This window comes from Taurulus bubalis (assembly GCF_910589615.1).
Source record: "Taurulus bubalis genome assembly, chromosome: 3".
Lineage (NCBI taxonomy): Eukaryota > Metazoa > Chordata > Actinopteri > Perciformes > Cottidae > Taurulus > Taurulus bubalis.
Window position 1 is genome coordinate 32,152,651 of NC_136591.1, and position 19,645 is coordinate 32,172,295.

At 39.3% G+C, this 19,645-nt stretch overlaps 1 protein-coding gene across 1 annotated transcript in view; it reads left to right on the forward strand.

Moving 5' to 3' along the window:
• Positions 1-2,684: 2,684 nt before the first annotated feature.
• Positions 2,685-19,645, forward strand: part of LOC306733371 (DNA (cytosine-5)-methyltransferase 3A-like) — a gene marked incomplete at both ends in the record, with an annotated part of 38,444 nt that continues 21,483 nt past the window's right edge. The window contains 5 exons of the mRNA XM_079214596.1: positions 2,685-2,753; positions 8,085-8,192; positions 15,630-15,753; positions 16,142-16,176; positions 16,313-16,429. Coding sequence (XP_079070722.1) covers positions 2,685-2,753; positions 8,085-8,192; positions 15,630-15,753; positions 16,142-16,176; positions 16,313-16,429 — 453 coding nt within the window. The remainder of the gene's footprint in view (positions 2,754-8,084; positions 8,193-15,629; positions 15,754-16,141; positions 16,177-16,312; positions 16,430-19,645) is intronic.

Here is a 19,645-nt window from a genome sequence, read left to right on the forward strand (position 1 = left end):
ATATATACGTATATATATGTGTATATATATATATATATACGTATATATATATATATATATATACATATATATACGTATATATATATATATACGTATATATATGTATATATATATATGTATATATATATATGTATATATATATATATATATATATATATATATATATATGTGTACATATATGGACAGAGTCTTTCTTAGTATATATAATATACTACATATATACTAAGAAAGACTCTGTTGCAGTTAGTTTGTGGCAATTTGAACAGTTGCAAATTTCCATTTGTACCTTATCTTGAGAAAAATCGTTTTGAAATCAATTATTAAGCCCTTTATTGTTTCAGCTGATATCATTCTTACATGGTGCATGGTGGATGTGAAACACTAACCTAGGCACCACGTGTGTCTTGCGGCAGGACAGTATGTCACAGTAGGGGTACTGGTTGATTTCTGGCTCTATAATGAAGCTACCATGTGCAGTCTGCACTGTGTTCGGTACCTAATGGGTACTCGGAGGTAACAAGATACTTACAGGCAAAGAGAGTGGGAGGAACCGGCCCCACAGCAACATTCTGCCCCGGGGCCCCCAACTGGATTAATCCGGCCCGGAATAGTTACAGTACTTCTGGACAGTAACACTAGAATAGACCACAAACTTTACAAATTGTTAGCATTTGAACAGAGGTGACCTTGTCTTTAAATGGTCTCAGCAAAAAAAGAACTATCAGTAGCCATTGATTTACGTTCAGATGTTTTAATGTCAGAGCAATTCACTGAACTGGTAATCAAAAAGCAAGCTAAAATTTGAATGTGCACATGAAGAGATATGCAAAAGTGTTACACCATACTCTGTAACTGGATTAGGTTCTGGTTAAGCATTGAGGATAGGACTAAGGTCAGATTCAGGTCAGGTAAAGGTCGCAGAATCTGATAGGCCGCAGAAAATGATGGAGCAAGATCAAAAACACGAGTGTAATCAAAGTTTAAAGTCGTCTAGATTTGAATGAGCAGAGTGAACAGTTTAATTGCCTATATCTTTAAATCAGCTTGGCAGTTTGCATGCAAACGCAAACTCAGTGCAACATAATTGAATTTGACCAAGAAGTGAAGCACCATCTTGTTAGACTCCACCTTCTATGTAACATTAGGCTTCCCGGTCTGATCCTCAGCTTCATTTATCTGAAAGACATAAACTGTGAACAGATACCAGCCTCAGAGTCAGATATGGGTACATTTTGTCGAAGTGTGTTTGTCATTTGTTGGTAAACGCCCTTTAACAGTCTGAGTTTACAATCTGCCAAACTAGCTGGGGGAAAACGCAAATCCAAGCAGATCCAAATCAGGGTTTCAAATCTGTCCATGCCCTCTTGATGAAAACAGGATGAATCTCTTTTGGGCCTGCTCAATAGTTTTGTCACTTATTAACTGCCATATAACAAATAATAAGTGATGAGACAAAAGAGAGACAAAATGAGTACAAGGTCACACATGGCTCTCCTCTAAATACTCGCTCCAACAATGACATGTATGCGCCATTGCCAGGAGTCATGGCAACTGTTAAATTGGAGTGACGTAATTCAGATGTGACGGTTAAGTTACGTAGTAGTCAAACGACAGAAAATGTATATCAATTGTATTTATCCTTTAAGAAAAAGCCCAAATCACTCGCTTGACTGTTAGTCAAACAAAACAAGCAGCTTTAAGACGTCACCTTAGAGTCCAATAACTTGTTTTTTTTATAAAACAATTAATACAAAAAAAGCTGTAGATGTGCTGAAGTGGATTCTGGGGGCCTTAAAACCCACCTAAGGACCTATGTTGAAAGTCATCCCCCCCGTCTCTCCTTATGTTTCCTGTCTCCACTATCTGCTGTCAAAAACGGCAATAAAAAACATGATGGATAACTGAATCAGTACTGCTATCAGTTTCACCTCTAGACTGTTTAGAATGGGGTTTGCTTTTCCCAAAACCGTCAGATACAGTATGATTAACAGACTGCACAACTCAATTTGAAAAATAAAAAAACGTGAGATTATTACCTGTTTATACTGTCAATAAAATTAGATCTGTGTCCTGTTTGAGGGAAAATAATCAGATTTTTGACAAGTTCAAACACCGTGGTAGCCATGTTGAAAGCCACCCTGAATCCAGCAGATTCCTTTGAGTGCGTGTGAGTGTGTGTGTGTCTGTGTCTGTCTGTGTGTGTGTGTGTGTGTGTGTGTGTGTGTGTGTGTGTGTGTGTGTGTGTGTGCGTGCATAAATGTGTGTTAAGCTGTGAATGCTCTGAAATGGAATATTTTCTGCTCTGCATGTGCAGGGGACCCATCCATCAAGCACAGTTTATAGAGACACCTTTACCTTTACTGCCTTAACCTCGTGCTGTGTGTGTGTTTCTGTGTGTGAAAGGATGAATGAAGAAAAAAAAGAAGTGAGCCTGAGCCAAATACTGAGAATGATTTCTTTCTCAAACTTCACAAATGTCCTCTTATTGTAAATCCACTCACGCTGTGTGTGTTTGTTTCCTCTTTCTTCTGCAGGAGAGGGAGAGGACTGAGTGAGTGATCATCCAACAGACAGGCAGACAGATTGAATGAAGCTGCACCTGGTGCTTCTGACGGACTTTTCCATGTTTTGATTTGCTCCATATCTTATTTTCTAAACTTGGTTCCACTGAGCTGCTCTCAGCCATGCCGTCCAACAGTCCTGCAGCCGCCGAACCGCCGGAGACACCGGAGAACAACATCGCCAATGACGTGGTGAGTCAGTGAGATACATTATTGTTAATATACAGTGGGACGTAATGTACCACCACAGCTATACAATTACTGCTGCAAGAAGTAGTACCAGTACAACTACTAATGTAATGGACTACTGTTATTATTGCTGCTTCTATTATGCATATTAGATTACTACTACAGCTATTTTTGCAGCTACAGATATCATTACAACCACCACCACTTTTACTACAGCTATCATTACCACCACCACTACTTTAGCTTGCAGTTGAGAGCTTTTTTTAGCCAACACACACAGAAAATCTGGCAGGCAAGTGTGTGTGTGTGTGTGTGTGCGTGTGTGTGATAATTAAACTTACAGTTATTTATTTACATTCACTTCAGGCCTTTCTGCATTCTGCACACTCACCCGACCGCATGCAGTTGAGACGAGTACAGGGTTTTGACTCTTTAATTTTTTTACACAAATGAGCACACACAAACACACATTAACACAGTCAGACATACACAAAGTGAAAAATGGCTCCACGGAGCCGAGGGCAGCCCTCGTAAATCTGTGAGAAGTTTGAAGTTCATTCTATAGTGCTGCTATATAAAGAGCCGTCTTACTCACTTACTTCCACATTCACTTGCTGGCAGAAAGCCAACAAGAACAAAGTTTCCCTTTATAGAGTTTTTTTTTTTGCTATAGAGTTTGTTGTGCTTTTTAACTTCCTGAGACTTAACTCTCAAAGAGTAAAAAAAACTTGAGAGAGATTCAAGAGAGTCACAGTTTTAGGACAGAGAGGAAAACATGGCAGGAGATAGAAGTATGAGGTTTTAATCCAGTTCCAATCCATTGCACATGACAGAAGCTGCTGCTCATATGTTGAAGATAGAAAGACATTTCTGTGATGTTTAGAAATAATGCCAGCGCCTGTAGTCGTATATCACACTTCAACCCGTGGAAAAAACAGGTCCAAAATTCAGACTTCAGACATTGTAACCGTAACATCTATTGTATTGTAATAATGATTGTATTACAGTTGTGTCACGAAAAATGTTCTGCCTCTCTGCTTTAAAGGGTGGTTTACACTCACGGCAGGCATTGATATTATAAGCTCAAAAACTGCATTAAGCCTTATTTGCGACCATACATCTTAATAATTTTTTTGGGCTTGAAAATTGAGCACTCCCCCTTTCACTTCATGCACTAATCACAGATAAGCAAGGTCTACTTTCTTCTCTAATGCCTCGGCTGCCAAGTGCTACATGTACAGTTTGCAAACTGACGATCCACCCCTGGGATTTGGAAAATCAACGATCGGGAGAGAGAGAGAGAGAGAGAGAGAGAGAGAGAGAGAGAGAGAGAGAGAGAGAGAGAGAGAGAGAGTAAATGGCGGCGGGGAAAGACAAAGTTTATGAGCTGAATCGCAAGCAAGCTTTTCAATTATTCTGGAAACAGGAATTTAGTTGGTTGGCATTACAAGATGGGGCGAAACTACAGATTAATTTACTTAAATAACCGCTAAGGGAATTTGAAGATGGTAAAAAAATGTGATGGAGGATCTGTGTAAGCGACACTGTATTCTAACCGTGTCATTGTGTTGTTTATTCCATCTCTTCAACCCAAAAGATTTAGTTGTCGCCATATTGTTGACTATTAGTGGTCCGACATAGTGACCACAATAAAACAATGCTTAGGATTTGTCAATTTGTCGTGTCATTTTAAGTCCGCTATGGTGTGAATTTGAAAATGTCAGCGTGTAAATGCACATAAATGTTTAAATAAGGATTCTTTTAACAATGGGGTTGCGTAAGAGTGACTTCTGCTGTGCTTTAAATGGGAATCTGTACGGAGGCTGAATAGAAGAAATAAAGTGTCGACGGCTTCATCGTCTAATGATGAAGTGAGTAACAGATTCAGAGTGAAATGCAGGAAGAGAGCAGAGCGGAGAGAGAAGCAGGAAACAGGAGATGGGGAGATGGGGAGAGAGGGAGAGAGAGAGAGAGAGAGAGAGATAAAGAGAGAGAGAGAGAGACGTACTGTAGGGATCGGGAAGAAAGAAAGAGGACAAGCTGTCTGCTGCTGATGGGATCCTCCTCGGCCCGCCTGGTTGGTAGTCTGGTTGCTTAGCAACTGCAGTGGCCTAAAATAACCTGCCGGGAGACAGAAATAGACCAAAGATGGCCAGATTGGCCAGTGTGTATGCATCTGTGTGTGTTGCCATATCTTCTTTAAGGCTATTTGTTTCACTGCTCTATCGGTTTCGTACTGTTTTGCTTTTTGGCTTCGTGCACGTTCAGTTCACGTGCACTGTTCAAATGTGTGTGCGTCGCGACACAGGCATACGGCCGGCACACCAGGCAGACAAGGCGCGGGGCCCATTACCCCGTTCTAGCCGGTTGCTGTGCTGATCGTCAGGGAAGTGACATCAAAATGTTTAGTCAGCACGGCGGCCCCATTGGAGACGGTTGCTAAGCAGTTTTCGGCACCTTAGCAACCACTCAACTGTCACCGCAACAGAGAGTCCAGCAGAAGGGGGAGAAGGAGTCAGGTGGTAGTGATTACAGCAGAAGTAGAGCAGGTTTTACTATCAAACTACACTCGACAGTCTCTCACACAACAAAAGAGCAGCGTGTGTTACAGACAATGTGACACATGGAGGGATGGAGACGGGAAGCTTTAATTGGTGGAGAACAAGAAATATGAAAACAACCATTTACAAACTCACACAACCCGTGGAGTGTGCTAAGTACTTCTCAAGGCAGCGAAACGCACAAAGAGAGCGCAAATATGAATAAAAAGGCCCATAAGTAAAATCACTGCAGCTGACAAATTCCTGCCTCCTGGCTAGAATACAATACTCTTAAAGTAACAAGCAACTCACTAAATTAATGATTTGACTGCTTAACTGAAGATGCAACAGGTGTTGCTTATTTTATTTAGCTCTTACATGTATGCTCCTGTGTCCAATAGAAATTTAGCACAGACTTGCTACTCAAATTTTGCCCAGAGTCGATGTAAAAATAGAAAGTGAGGGAATTATTGGGGGTGGGGGGTGGGGTCTACCCAAAGATTACAAATGTGTTGGAGAGAGTAGATTTACAGCTCTGGGAAAACACTGATCGTGAATGAGTGGATGTTTCGGTACCTCTGTTCTAACTGATAATGGGGCAAACACTACTCAGATTTCTACTCAGAAATTTCATCCTCTTCTCTTCAGATTGGTTCTTTTGCCTGCATTAAGTACTTATCATTACGACATCATTATGATACTTAGACTTTTTGTTTAGCAAGATAATCTTCACAGATGAACATCCCTTTAATGAATGTTGAAGCGTGAATGCAGACAGCCGATGTAAAAATCTAACGTTAGACTTTAAACCAGCTACACCACGGTCACACGGGCCTTTGTATCAACAACTAAGTCGCGACGACAGACGAGTCGGTGTGATGGTGTTTTGTCGTCTCATTTAGCCGCTTAACAGCAAGCGCTTTTTGGAGAAACGTAAAAGCTTTAAAATGCAAGATTGGGCCATTTACTGACGTATTTTCTATCGTAGAACAGAAGAAAATACCTATACTTATTTCAAAATGTTAACTCATTTCTGGCATTTAGGACCTCAAATAATGATATGAATTATTATTGTTGATATTTGTATCGGAGGAGCCTGATTCGACTGCCAATCTCAAAGTCAAATCAACGAACAACAGAAGGCTTCAAAATCAGATGATGCCTTTTATTAACCCGAGCACTCACATAAGAATGCAGCATTATTGCAAATATTGTTTGAAGTTAGGAACTATTCTCTAAAATCAGCTGGGAGAGAGAGGCACGTAGAAACAGGTGCTAGTTCAGCTGTTTGCGGCACCTCTCTCTCTCTCTTTCTCTCTCTCTCTCTTGTTGACTGTCCCTTTGCTTCCCTGTCATTCTTCCCCTCTATATGTCGATTGGAAAATTAAATTAGGTTCTATTTACAACCATGAAAAGCAAGCAGGCTGAAACCGCGTCTCTCTGTCTATCGATCTGTACGCCGCTCTACGCTCAACAAATTCTGAAACAACAGCTAAACAATAATCACATGAATCACGGGCAACAATTTGACGATCAGTTGACGATAGGCAAGACTTAACCAATTACATTTGAATTTTTGGGAACACAACCAATTTAAATTGAATTTCTTATTGTTTTTATTATGTAGGAGTTTTCCACACTTCAATCAAATCAATTCAGAGGTCTAGAAGTACTCTAGTACGATATGTATCCTGTTCAGGGTAGGACATTTACATATTTTTTAGGGGGCAATTTTTGCCCCCAATGTCTGAAATCCAGGGGCATTTAAAAAAAAAATGGGGGCATTTTTGAAACTTGTGAAATAACATTTAACCTTTGTTCCAAATAATAAATATACTTATTTAGGCTCACAGTGTTTCCCCTACCATTATAGGTGCGCGCACAGGTGAGCGCTGAGCCCCTCACACCAGCGGACAGAGAGAGTCGAAAAATATGTGGCGTGAAAAATAGAGCGTCTTTGAAACGCTCCCAGGGTGAAGACTGCAGCACTCGCTCTCCTGCGAGGAGCACCGGAGTAGCTCTCCTGCTCCGGGTTCAATAGAAACGAGCCAACGTGCTTGTGTCTTGTACCCACAAATGAGCCTACTGCCTGCGCTTGCGCATGCACGAATCGCCAAACCTTGGCTTTTTGCCAAAAGCCGAACTCCGCACACGCAACATCAGTCAAGGCGGAAATCTAAAACATTCTATGGCAACTGGACCGGGTCATATAGGCCACGGTGTTTTTGACGAGTTCATTAAATTATCATAATTACTAGAGGAAATGTTGGGGCCATTTTTTGCCCCTCCTAGTGATATCAGGGGCAAACTTATATTTCTTAGGGCAGTTTTGCCCTTTGCCCTCGTGTATTTCCGAAGCTGATCCTGTTTGGTTTACTAAACACAGCTAGATTTCATGTCTGAGAACATATAATTTACTAGTTTTGTCTTTTATATTGCAAACATTTATAGCTTAAGAACTGCTTTGTTCAATCAGAACTTGGCTAAGTAGTTTGTTTTTAAAATGGTAACTGCTCAATATAACTTTTTGTTTGCTAGTGAAAAGGTCATAAACACACTAACATTTGGCTTCATTAGAACTGCAGATACTCTAGTGAAAATGAATACAATAACTAGGGCTTAGTTATTGTATTCATGTTATCCTGTTTTCCAGCCACTGACTCAGAATGTTTTTTAACCACATCTCTTTGAATCACTGCCGCTTCAATGCGGCCTCACTGCTGATGTCAATTATGACTTCATACAGTCATTCAATTGGCTCAGTGTTTGATGTTGCCTCCCTGTAATTGTCCAGAATGAAGATGGAGCAGACCACGACAGTCCAGAGGAGGGGACACCAGCGAGCCCCCGCACCAAGCGCAGAGTGGGTCGTCCCGGAAGGAAACGCAAACAGCTGCTTCCTGTGAGTACTGTAATTATGGGCTGTCGTCAGCCTTTCATACTCCACACTGCTGCAGAGTGATTGATTACCTATTCACCTATACAAACGCCCCCTGTCGATCCTGAAAAGACATGTTAAACATTGACTGTTTCCAGGAACACTTTGCTTCACATTTATGCATTCACACCTTCAAGCTGCTGAGGCGCTGCTCGCTCAGTGTTTTCTAATGACACACAAATCTGAGGACACACTTGCTGCCTTAATGACTTGTCACATTTTAGTGTGTTTGACAGATAATGGGATAGAGCACTTGCCTCTTCACAACAGCTTTCTTTGGTTGCTTTTCTGCTGCTTTTCATTGAGACATTTTTGTGTGTTTTAGCAACAGGGATTCCCTCAGCATTGACTGTTTTGCAGGACTTAACAGTCAATACATTCTTTCCCGCAACATTTTCACTTGTCAGTCTGGCTCCATCCCCCACATTTTCAACGCACTGGCTATTACCACTTTGCTTACAGCTGAAGTTCAAGAAAAAGTATGATTTATTAAAACTAAACCTTGTAAATTCGTTGAGTTATAATAACAATATTCTTGCCAAAATAACGACTAGATTCAGAGATTGGGATAACAGAGTTAAAAATAAGTCCGGCGGGAGCGGAGTCTATTCGTCAAATTAATTCGGAAGAGACAACAAAGGTTGCCAGAGATTAAATCTTAAACATTCATTCAAAGAAAACAAAAGGGCATGTTGGAAAAAAAGATTATTTTATGTAGCTCATCTAGTTTAATGTTTTGATTGATCACTGGTCACTTATGTTTAAAAACTACAGAGTGGCTGTAACGGGCAGAAGGTGAAATTCAGACCTGCACTCTTGCTGGATTTCTCTACTTGTTTATGAGCAAATGTCGAACGTCGCAAACTGAATACTTTTACTTTTGAACAAGGTGAAAGTGTTACCTACTTCGTGTGTGTTAACTTGACTTCTGGGGGATTGAGCTAGCAACCTTCCAATCACCTTTAAACCATTAGTTGTGATCTGAGAGTAAGCTGAATTATTGCTGTAATGACACCAAACACAATATTTCTTCATTCTCAAAGACTTTAGGTCTTTGGCAGCTCCTCTCCTTCATATTTTCTCTCTCCATTCATCCTCTTATCGCTCACCTGTGTGTGTGTGTGTGTGTGTGTGTGTGTGTGTGTGTGTGTGTGTGTGTGTGTGTGTGTGTGTGTGTGTGTGTGTGTGTGTGTGTGTCTTTGTGCTAACTGAACTCTGTGGTCGAATCATCATGTCAATATAGCTGATCAAACAACACCAGTCAGAGAGGAATAGAGAGCTACTACTGTGTGTGTGTGTGTGTGTGTGTGTGTGTGTGTGTGTGTGTATGTGTGTGTGTGTGTGTGTGTGTGTGTGTGTGCGTGCAGGAGAGCAGGTCTGATCATGCTTTGATGTCTGAGCTCTGACAAGGGAGGCAAGATTTATGTGGGTCCTGTCACACACACACACACACGTGTGTGAACATAAACAGTAACACACATACGACTGCAGATAAAACGCACATGTTACATGCAACCAAAGGTCTGCATGTTTGTATATTGTGTTTGTACTGCACTTCAGGTAGTTGCACCATCAATCATTGTAGTACAGTTTTAGTAGTACTTGTAGTAAAATAAGTAGTATTAGTAGAGTTATTAACCTAGCAGCACCAGCAGTAGTGGTATTATTGGTATATTAGTACAATAAAATGATAGCTGTAGTGGTGAAAGCATTATTATTCACTGTAGTTGCTATTATAGTAACAGTAGTATTGGCACTGGTGATAATATTATTGATATAATACTGGTCATAATAGTAGAAGCAGTAGTACCAGTCATAGTGGTTATATACATATAGCAGTAGCAGCAATAACAGTAGTTGTATATCAGTTGTGATATTGGTACTATGAGCAGCAGTAGTAGGACTGCAATAGTAGGAGTAGTATTAATAGAAGTATAATAGTAGTTGTTGCCTTTGCAGTTGTAATAGTGTAATAGTACTAGTAGTAGCAGAAGCAGTTGTAGTCATAGTAGTTATAGTAGTGTTGATCGCAGCACAATATTGGTTTTAATAGAATTACAGTAGTAGTAGCATTGTTACTAGAATAAGTAGGACTATAATAATATTAGTAAAAGTCACAGAGCCGTCTTCGCTGCCGCCTCAACCTGCACTCCGAAGCTCAGATGGTAGGAGGAGAGCTTAGCGCTCAGCAGCAGCGTCTCCTCCTCCAACCAGACAACCCCACAAACTAGCCCTTTAACATTTATAGAATGGCAGTATTATTATCATTAGTAGTTGGGGAACGAACAGACATAATCCTTTTCTCCATTAACACACACACACACACACACACACACACACACACACACACACACACACATACACACACACACACACACACACACACACACACACACACACACACACACACACACACACACACACAGTGGAGTGTATCTAAAATAGAGCCATTGTGTGGAGCTCTGGGTGGAGCTGTCAGTGACACTAACTATAAAGAGGGTGGGAGACTCACTTTCTCTGCTTCACTCACTCATTCAGCTCTCTCACAAGTAATCACACACTCTCACACAGATACATTTACACAGTCACATATACTTGTCTGTACACATGTTACTACAGTAATGGTGATACTTTCATGGTTAAGTGGATTAACTTCAGGGTCCATTACTATTTCAAGCTTCCATCCTTTTTCCTCTCACGCTCTTTGCTTCTTATTTTTTTTCTGGCAGCTGTTTCATTTTTTCTTTTTACTCATTCACCGCACTAAGTTACATGTCAGTCACTTCCTCTTTCTTCTTTTCTTTCTCTCTCGTTTCCCGCGCTCTTTTTTTGCCACCAGAACCATGTGTGGTGCAGCTGGTGGTTTTGCTTTTTATGTGTGTGTGTTGTGCTAGAATTACAGTAGGATTAAAGAGATATATTTTTTGTAACTTTCCCACCATTTATGTAGCCTAATGCTTTTACATGAAAATCCCCTCACCACAGTTAGTTCTAATGTAAACTGATATAAATAATAACTTTTTAGCACTCTGATAACTAGATTTTATCCAGAGTATAATTACTGGAACTGTCATGTGAACTTAGGCAAGACTTAATAACATGCACTTTTGAATTGGTCTTCGCATTTATGCAGCTCAGTGTGGCTTCTTTGGTGTTTTCTGTTTTCCACCCAAACCTCAAAAGTCAAAAGAAATGCTGGAAATCGTGACGGGACAAGTGGTGTCGTGACTTGAGGCTGCCACATAAAAATGAACTGTCTTAGGTCTAAAACGCTTTTTATTTTACAACTAATGCTGTAGTAGTAACCGAGCTTGTGTTGAGATTCTGTATGAACCAGATTAAATGTCCTTTACATGTTACAAACCACACAAATTCAACTTTCTCACAGATCACGTAAACTTGAAGGTAAAAACTTTATATAAGTCATTGCTGTTATCCAGGTTTTCAAAGTCATGTAACAAATACATCTATAAAAGTTGTTAGATAAGATTTGATCTTCTGTATTTTTAAGCGTTTCTAGCCTTTTCTCCGTCATAAACTGGCTTTTATAAATTGAGTGTCTGATTGTGTCTGAAGACAAAACAATCTTTGCATTTTGATTGAAGCTTCCAGATCATAATTAAACATGGAATAAGTGCTTTAATTTAAGGCAGCTGCGCTCAAAGTATTTGACAGTGCTGATAAATTAAAGTGCTTGAGATTGTTTCCAATAATGCATAAGTAGAACATTTCCGACTTAACCTTATTCCTTATTTAAAAGTTGTTCCTTTTGGTTGTCATGTATTTTTAATATATACCTTCATGGAAATGCAGCCATCAATTCTAAAATAGTGTAGATATGTCTCGTGTTGTCTTCTTTCTATTGTTCTGTTGTTCACACTGTGAGACATATCAGAATCAAGGAAACAATTAATAATAATGGTTAGTTGCAGCCTTAACAGAAACACCTGTTATTTAAACACTAAACAATTCAACAGCAACACAAACGCAGCCTCCAAAATGACCATCAACACTTTCCAACACTCTCAACAGTTAAAAAAAACACTGAACATGATTTGTTGCAGGACTGTTGCATTAGACAACCTTATGTTTAGCTTGATGAACCTGCAACTGGGAGTAGCTAAATTGAGATGAGTTGATTGAGTTCATATGTTCTGTACCACTTCCCTTTTTTTACTCTTTGGAGATAATCATACTTCTGTAGACCACGCAAGGAAATGGTAGAAAAGTATCATTAGAGGTAGCAATCTTGAGGCAAATGCTTCATGAACGTGTTTGTTAATTTTCATCACTGTTAGGTAACGTTGCTGGCTTCATCTTTGATTTCTTTACGAGAAATAGCTAGCTTGAAAACTCAGGTAATCTAGCAACCAGTGATAGCTACGTCTGCCAACATGGCCATATCAGCTATCCCGAGTAATACCAAGTGTTAGCTAGCAAAACTGAAGCAAACAAGGAACATATAATTAAAATAGTTGTCTAGAATGTAATGTGTAGAAGTATTGAGCTTTAAGATGAAGCGTGCGATGGAAAACGTTGCAGAAGTTAGCATTACTATTCTGATAGAGGCTGCTGTGTTTTTGTCTGACTGACATTAATGTCTGACTGACATTATTGTAAGTTTAGGCATGTCCAAAACAGAATGTTTATAAGATTCACGGCTGCTGTGATGTGAACTAATAATAATAACTGATGTAAAAACATATGTGTTAATTTAATTTGTCACATTAGAAACCGCTACAAAACATGTTGGCTTTTCATGCATTTATTTGCTGTATTAGGACAGTGGGACTGCTTATTTTATTATTTTTGGTGTACTATTGTTTTATTGTTTGCTACATCCTGTTCACTTCTTAGCCTCCCCATGGGTATCATCACAGTTTCATTCAACCCTAAAAACTGCACTTGGTTGGATTGCTTAGAGTCAGTAGAAATGGGTACTTTCCACACTGTCTATCGTTCAAGATGGAGGTTAGATAGCGAGCGAAAAGGAAGTGAGGAAGGAGATGTGAAAGGAGGTGAATGGTAACATAAACCACCAGTGAACATGTAGGAGATACTGTCTGTGGTTGTGTGTGAGTCTAGCTCTCTATACAACAACTGCCAAATGTAGTCTATGCCTGAAAATGTCTTACAGTTTTATGTGTCTAAATCATTTAGTTAAATTCTCTCAATACAACTTTGAAGCTGCATTAAGCAATACCTTATATGAATGAAATGAAAAGACTCGCTGTAGTGTGAATCTACACTGTAGTCTGCAGCCGCATCCAGGTCATAGTTTTGGTTCACCGGCCCAAATGAAACCCAACAAATGCACGTGCTCTCACAAAGGGAAGTGTACAACTGGCTCACACAAGCCGGGTGTACACTTTCTGTTTGGCGCAAAATGACGGAGAGGCGAAGTGGCTGAAGAAACGTCGAACATATAGACATCCAGATATTTTTCTCAGGAGCTGAATTGAATTTACATTCGACATGTGGCCAAAAAGATGACTGCAAGTCCAGATTCCTCTGTTTCTGCTGAATGTGTAAGTAGTCAGTTGTTTGCTTAAAAGTTAGCCGTAGGAGCTGATGTAGTGTCAAAATAATTTAGCCTCATGCTGTAATGGTAAAATATTGCTTAATGCAGCTTTAATGTCGGGGCTAAAACAATAAATGCTAAGGCCATGCGTTCACATCAAAGACACTGGTAGCGGTGCGCTCTTTTTAGTTTAATGTTAAAGAAACTTTCATCTTAATTCATGCCATTATTTTCTATTGTTTTATGTGTACAGTTTAAAGATTTGTGTGAGCTAATTTATTGCGGGTTAAGGTATCCCAAATGTATTTTTTATTTTTTTCAAAGCTGCTGGTTGATTTGTATGTAGTTTTACATTGATTTCAACAACTTGACTTAAGTGGTTGAAATGTAGTTAACTACTTTGATTTGTTTATTTCGAAAGTATATTTTATGTTTCCTGCAGTTTATTTAGATATATGTATGAAATGCGATAAACATAAATATATATTTTTTTGACTTTCCAGTCAAGTCACTTCACTTTTGTTTGTTCAATGTTTGTCCCAACTTCAAATGTTGCTTTTCGCACATACAGAATCTCTGCTATTCATTTGAACACATATACATTTTTACACAGTGAAAACATATGCTTGATGATAGTTGATAGAGACTTAGTCATAATCTTATTTTTATGTACAGCACACTATGTGTACAGCATTGTGGGCTGCCAGCTATGTAATACAGATTTTTCATGTAAACACTAGCATTGTTGTTAATTAAAACAAAAAAAAAGGTTGTACTTTCCTCTATATGCAGCCTGGAGAAGTTAAAAACACAGCCTTATAGAGAGAGTTCCTGCATTCAATCTCAGAACTGAGTTGAGTAGTGGCATATAAATTGCCTTTGAAATGCACATAGCTATTTACAATTATTTTTACAAAAGGGGGAGCAAGCATTAAGGCAAAAATAAAAAATATTGTCTCTTGGTGTGTTGTGGGCAGTAAAATAATGTATCAAAACCATGTTCCTGTTTAAGACCAAAACATGGGGTGCTGGTGCAGTTAAGTTTGTCCCAAGGCCCTTTTAGTCCCCTATTTGTGTGCTCTGCCTTTTAACAGGCCTTCTCACCTGCTCATTACAGCCTTTGTGGGCTTGTTAGCACTAGCTAGCGTTAGCGCAGCCTTTGAGCTTGACATTCACCCCAGCTTTCCTCTTTCTAACTACCCATCTATAAAATGTGTTGGCCTGTCAGCCACACACACATTAAGATCCTGCTGGCCTTTTAGAGCTGACACTTGATCAGAGTTTAGCATCATTAATGCTGGTAAGCTAATGGATAAACCATTGAATTGAAGACGGAAGTATACACAGGGGATTGTTTAAGTGGATAATTAAACAAACCACGTACTGTCATCTCAATATTTTGAAATGTATTACATTTTAAAACCATACAAGCATTTTTTGATTTTCTGAAGTTAGTTTGTTAAATATTATTTGACATTATATGTAAATTTAGCATTATTTAACACACACATGTGCTCATTAATCATTAGCACGGTTAACAACATCAATAGCACTCCCCATCTCATCTCATTAGTGTGTGTTTGTGTGTGTGTTAATGGGAGCTGTAGGGGTGTTTATTATACTGATCCAATGCAGACACACTCTGCTGGACGTACCTGCTCTGCATTGTACTAACAAGGGCAGACTAATAGGTACGTGCTTGTATTGCAGTAGCTCTTTGATTGTGTGTGTATGCATGAGTTTTATGTGTGTGTTTGTGTGTGTGTATGGCCTGTACAAGTGTGTGTATGGTTATTATGTCTGAGGAGTCCTTTGATGAGTCCAGACGAGGGCCAGCAGCAGTTTTCTCAGACCTAGACTGTGCTCCGTCTGTTTCCCAGGAGATGGCGACCTCTGATCCCTGTGTAAACGCCCCCCCAACCCCGCCTGAGGAGCCGGAGCCCTCTCCCTCCCCTCGCAAGAAGCGTGGGCGTCGAAAACTAGAGAAAACCAAGAAGAATAAGGGTATAGATTTAATACAAAGTCATGTAATTCTTCATACAATATGACTTTGCCCATTTATACAGTGATTTAAATGTCTAATTTTAATCTACAGAAGCCTTTGAATTACCCAAGAGCTAATTTACTGACATTTTAGATGCTTTAAGGATTTGAAAAGTTACAATCATGCTGTGTCTAATTTATATTAAACAAATAATGTCCTGAAGAGGACTGTCAGTTTACCTTAAATTTTAATAATCAAATAACGTTCAGATTGCAGTGATTAAGGGCATTTCGACTCTAAATTTGGATGCCGGAGCAAAGTGATGAAAACCATGACTTTACCTCCTTGTTAAACCTCTTGTTAAATCTGTACAAATGGACCATTTCCTTTCCTTTTCTTCTCCTGCAGACGAGCCAGATGACGGAAACGACTCCCCCAAAGAGGTAAAACCAGTTGCCATCCTACTTTTGATGTGTTTTTTTTTACATTCAGAAATGAAGAAAAAACATCTCTCATAGTACAAGCAGATTCATGTGAAAGTATATCACAAGTTTCTTGTCTGTGTGTATGTATGTGCAGGGTGAGAGTGGCAGGCTGCGGAGGAGGCCAGTCCCCAGAGTGACTTTCCAGGCTGGAGATCCGTACTACATCAGCAGGAGACAGAAAGAAGAGTGGCTCAGCCGCTGGAAGATGGAGGTGGGAGAGAAACAGGTCTCAGTCTGTGTAGCCACCATAAGATGGAGGCTTTTATTTTCTTTGGAGCCCAATCAGAATAAGACGTCTCAAGTAAACACGTCGACCAGATTAAACTGCGCCGGTTCGAAAGATCATAATTTTTCATGTAAACACTCACACTGATGGCGTTTGTTTTTTTATGTATTCTGAATTTAGATTTGGGCTTTCTTTGTATTGTTAAGCAACCAAAATACAGTAGAAGCTGTTTTTCCTTTTTGCTCTGTGTACTACTGAGTAGTCAAGTTATGGTTAAATCAACCTTCACAACAGAAGCACACTGTGCTTAGTGTTGGGCAATATAGCACACATATGTTGTCATGATTAGCAGTGGAATTTATTGTGTCAGGAACTTGATATATGCAGTTTTTTTTTATTTATTTTTGTTAAATGTTCATTTTATGCAAATAAAATGAGAGAGCAGTCATAATGATTAACCACTGAAGATTATTTGCATTCTCAAAAAAAAAATGAAATGAATCCTGCGAGCTAGTGCATGTGAGTTGATGCTCACATGACATCACTGCAACGTACCTCCACTGCACCCATTCCATCATGGCTTTGTTATGTCTCGTTTGCTGCATGCCGGCTGCCACACCGCTCACTTTAAAATCACTTTAAAATCACTTTAAAACGATGCCGTCATTTGGAGCCACCGCTGCTGCTGATCATGTAGCAAAAGCTCCACCTCCACCCCAGCATCCACCTGTAGGCTCTGAGTTTACATCGGGGGTCAAGTTAACTTAAACTTTAACTTTATTACGTCATCATATTACATACATTTTTACATACATACATGACATTTGCTCTCTGCATTCAACCCATCCATAGCAATTTAGGAGCAGTGGGCTGCTGAGAAGCGCCTCACTCTCCACTACCTGCTGTGCTGAACTTGGCGTTTCCTTTACGGAGCTAAGATTTCAGACATTAATGACATTAATGATGTTCATTCACATGCTATCTATTCCAACTAAGTCTTCCAAGATAGATATTACTCAGTATCTGCAGGTCTTGAAACGTCTTAGAAAGCATTGCATTCAGTTTCATGAAAAGAATAAAAGTCTTTCTCTTGCCTGCCAAATCATGTTAGTTACGAAATGTTTTTGTATCAGATTGCCGCCTGTCTGGAGACGTTACACAACAATAAACTAAAAGTGGCTACATTTCAACACTGGATTTTGCACGCAAGAGGCTGTTCAGTTCTTATGGGTGGAGTTTTAGTCGGCACCATCAGAACTGAAGCAAACATTGTCACTACTGTTTGCTATTTTGCTACGAAGCTCATCAACTGATAATTAGGCCAGATAATTAGTGTCAGTTTTAGCTAGACGTAAATGTATCTTTTTAATTTGTTAATCCATGCATCAATTATGTACCGTTTATTTGGGTCCAGGTCGCGTTGATTTAGTTTTCATTATATCATTAGGAATTACTGTGGTATACTGCTGATATAATAATATATACTTCTTGGACATATTCTCCCCACTGGTTTTTCCATTTTATTTTGAAACGGGTATTATTTATATTCTATGTAGCCTTAAAGTCTTAAATTCAACTCGGTAAATCCTGCAGAAACGATGTCTGTCATAGTCATTTACAGAAGACATTTTAACAAGTCCCAGTTACTGTTATGAGGCTGCATATATATTTGTTGGAACACATCTTCAGCCTATGTTGTTATTATTCATATATATTATATATTCAATATATTTTTGTCAACCTTGTTATCATCTTTGATATAACTGCACGTTTTGGTTGATGTTTTGTGTCAACTTAAAGGGAATGCACATTTACATAGACAAACAGCTGGCTGGTGATAGATGTTTGTGTTTCTTTTCATTTCATTGTTTTTTGCAGTGACATTTACTAAACACTGGACACAGGAAAGTGACATCGAAAGTGAAATGGTGCTTTGCCTTTCAGTGGCTGTAATGCACCATTTGTCTTTTTTAAAAAGAACTTGACATTGGTTGAGTTTGACGTGCATTGCCCTTGAGTGCATCAGTGGTACATTTCAGCACTTTATTATTGCTATAAAACAGCGGTTTCCAAACCTTTTATCCCCCTCAGCCCTGTCAGAAGGCCGCAGCTAAAGTGTCCTCAGTAATATTCTGATATTTGTGACAAGACTAGATTAAATGTCTTAAGAATTTACAGATGTAAAGGGTTTTTAAATGATCACTAGGTAAAGATAGTTATCAAGTTATCATCTGACTCTCAGGATATGCATGAAAGGCAGAATTGTGTTTTTAGAGTTGTTTGCCTGAGTGGCTTATATTTGGTTGCATTGCCATTTGAAAAAAAAGATAATTGTGACAATGAAAATGGTCTATTATTTGCATGTTACTTTTATGGTTAAAACATGTCAGAAGGGACTATTGGCCCCCATGCATCTTCACATTATCAAATCTGGCACTCTTTAAAAAAAGGTTTGGACACCCCTGCTGTAGATATATATATTAAAAAATAAATAAACTGTGACATTATTATTTCAGGTTGCTGTTTTCAGCGGGGAACCTTGTAACACCTACTTAACACTACCTGCTCAGCACCAAACAGCAGACAGTGGCAAAGTTAGCGAATAACCTGAGAACATAGTGGAGCATTTAGCAGCTGAAGAGCCAGACATTTTCCTCAGTAGTTGGTGGAGAACAAAAACAGAGCTAAAAGAGATTACATATTATATAACATTTATCAGGGGACCAGAAACATGACTCCAAATGAATACAAATGTTCCGCCATGTGTGCTGGGTGTGTTAATGTGCAACTTATTGCCATGTACACCATTGCTACTTTAAATGTGATAATATGTCAGTACTATGTTTACAGATTGTTCTGCAAAAATAATCAGTTATTATTATTAGTGTGTGTGTGTGTGTGTGTGTGTGTGTGTGTGTGTGCGTGTGTGTGTGTGGATGCAAGAACGAGTTTGCATGAGGAGTCGGTAAAAGAGAGAGACAGAGTGACTGAGAGAGACAGGATGCGTGTGTGGTCATTCAGGTTGATTGACAGACGTGTTGGGACGTAGGAGTGTGTGAAGTAAAGTACGAGTGTGTGAGAGGAAGAGAAAAGGCTGAAAGACCCACTGAGCACGTGTGGCTGCAGTTTCCGCTTTCTTTTGGTTCAACGTTTTCTGTTTCAGTCTGCAAAAAAAGCAGTTTTGTTTTGATAGTAATGACT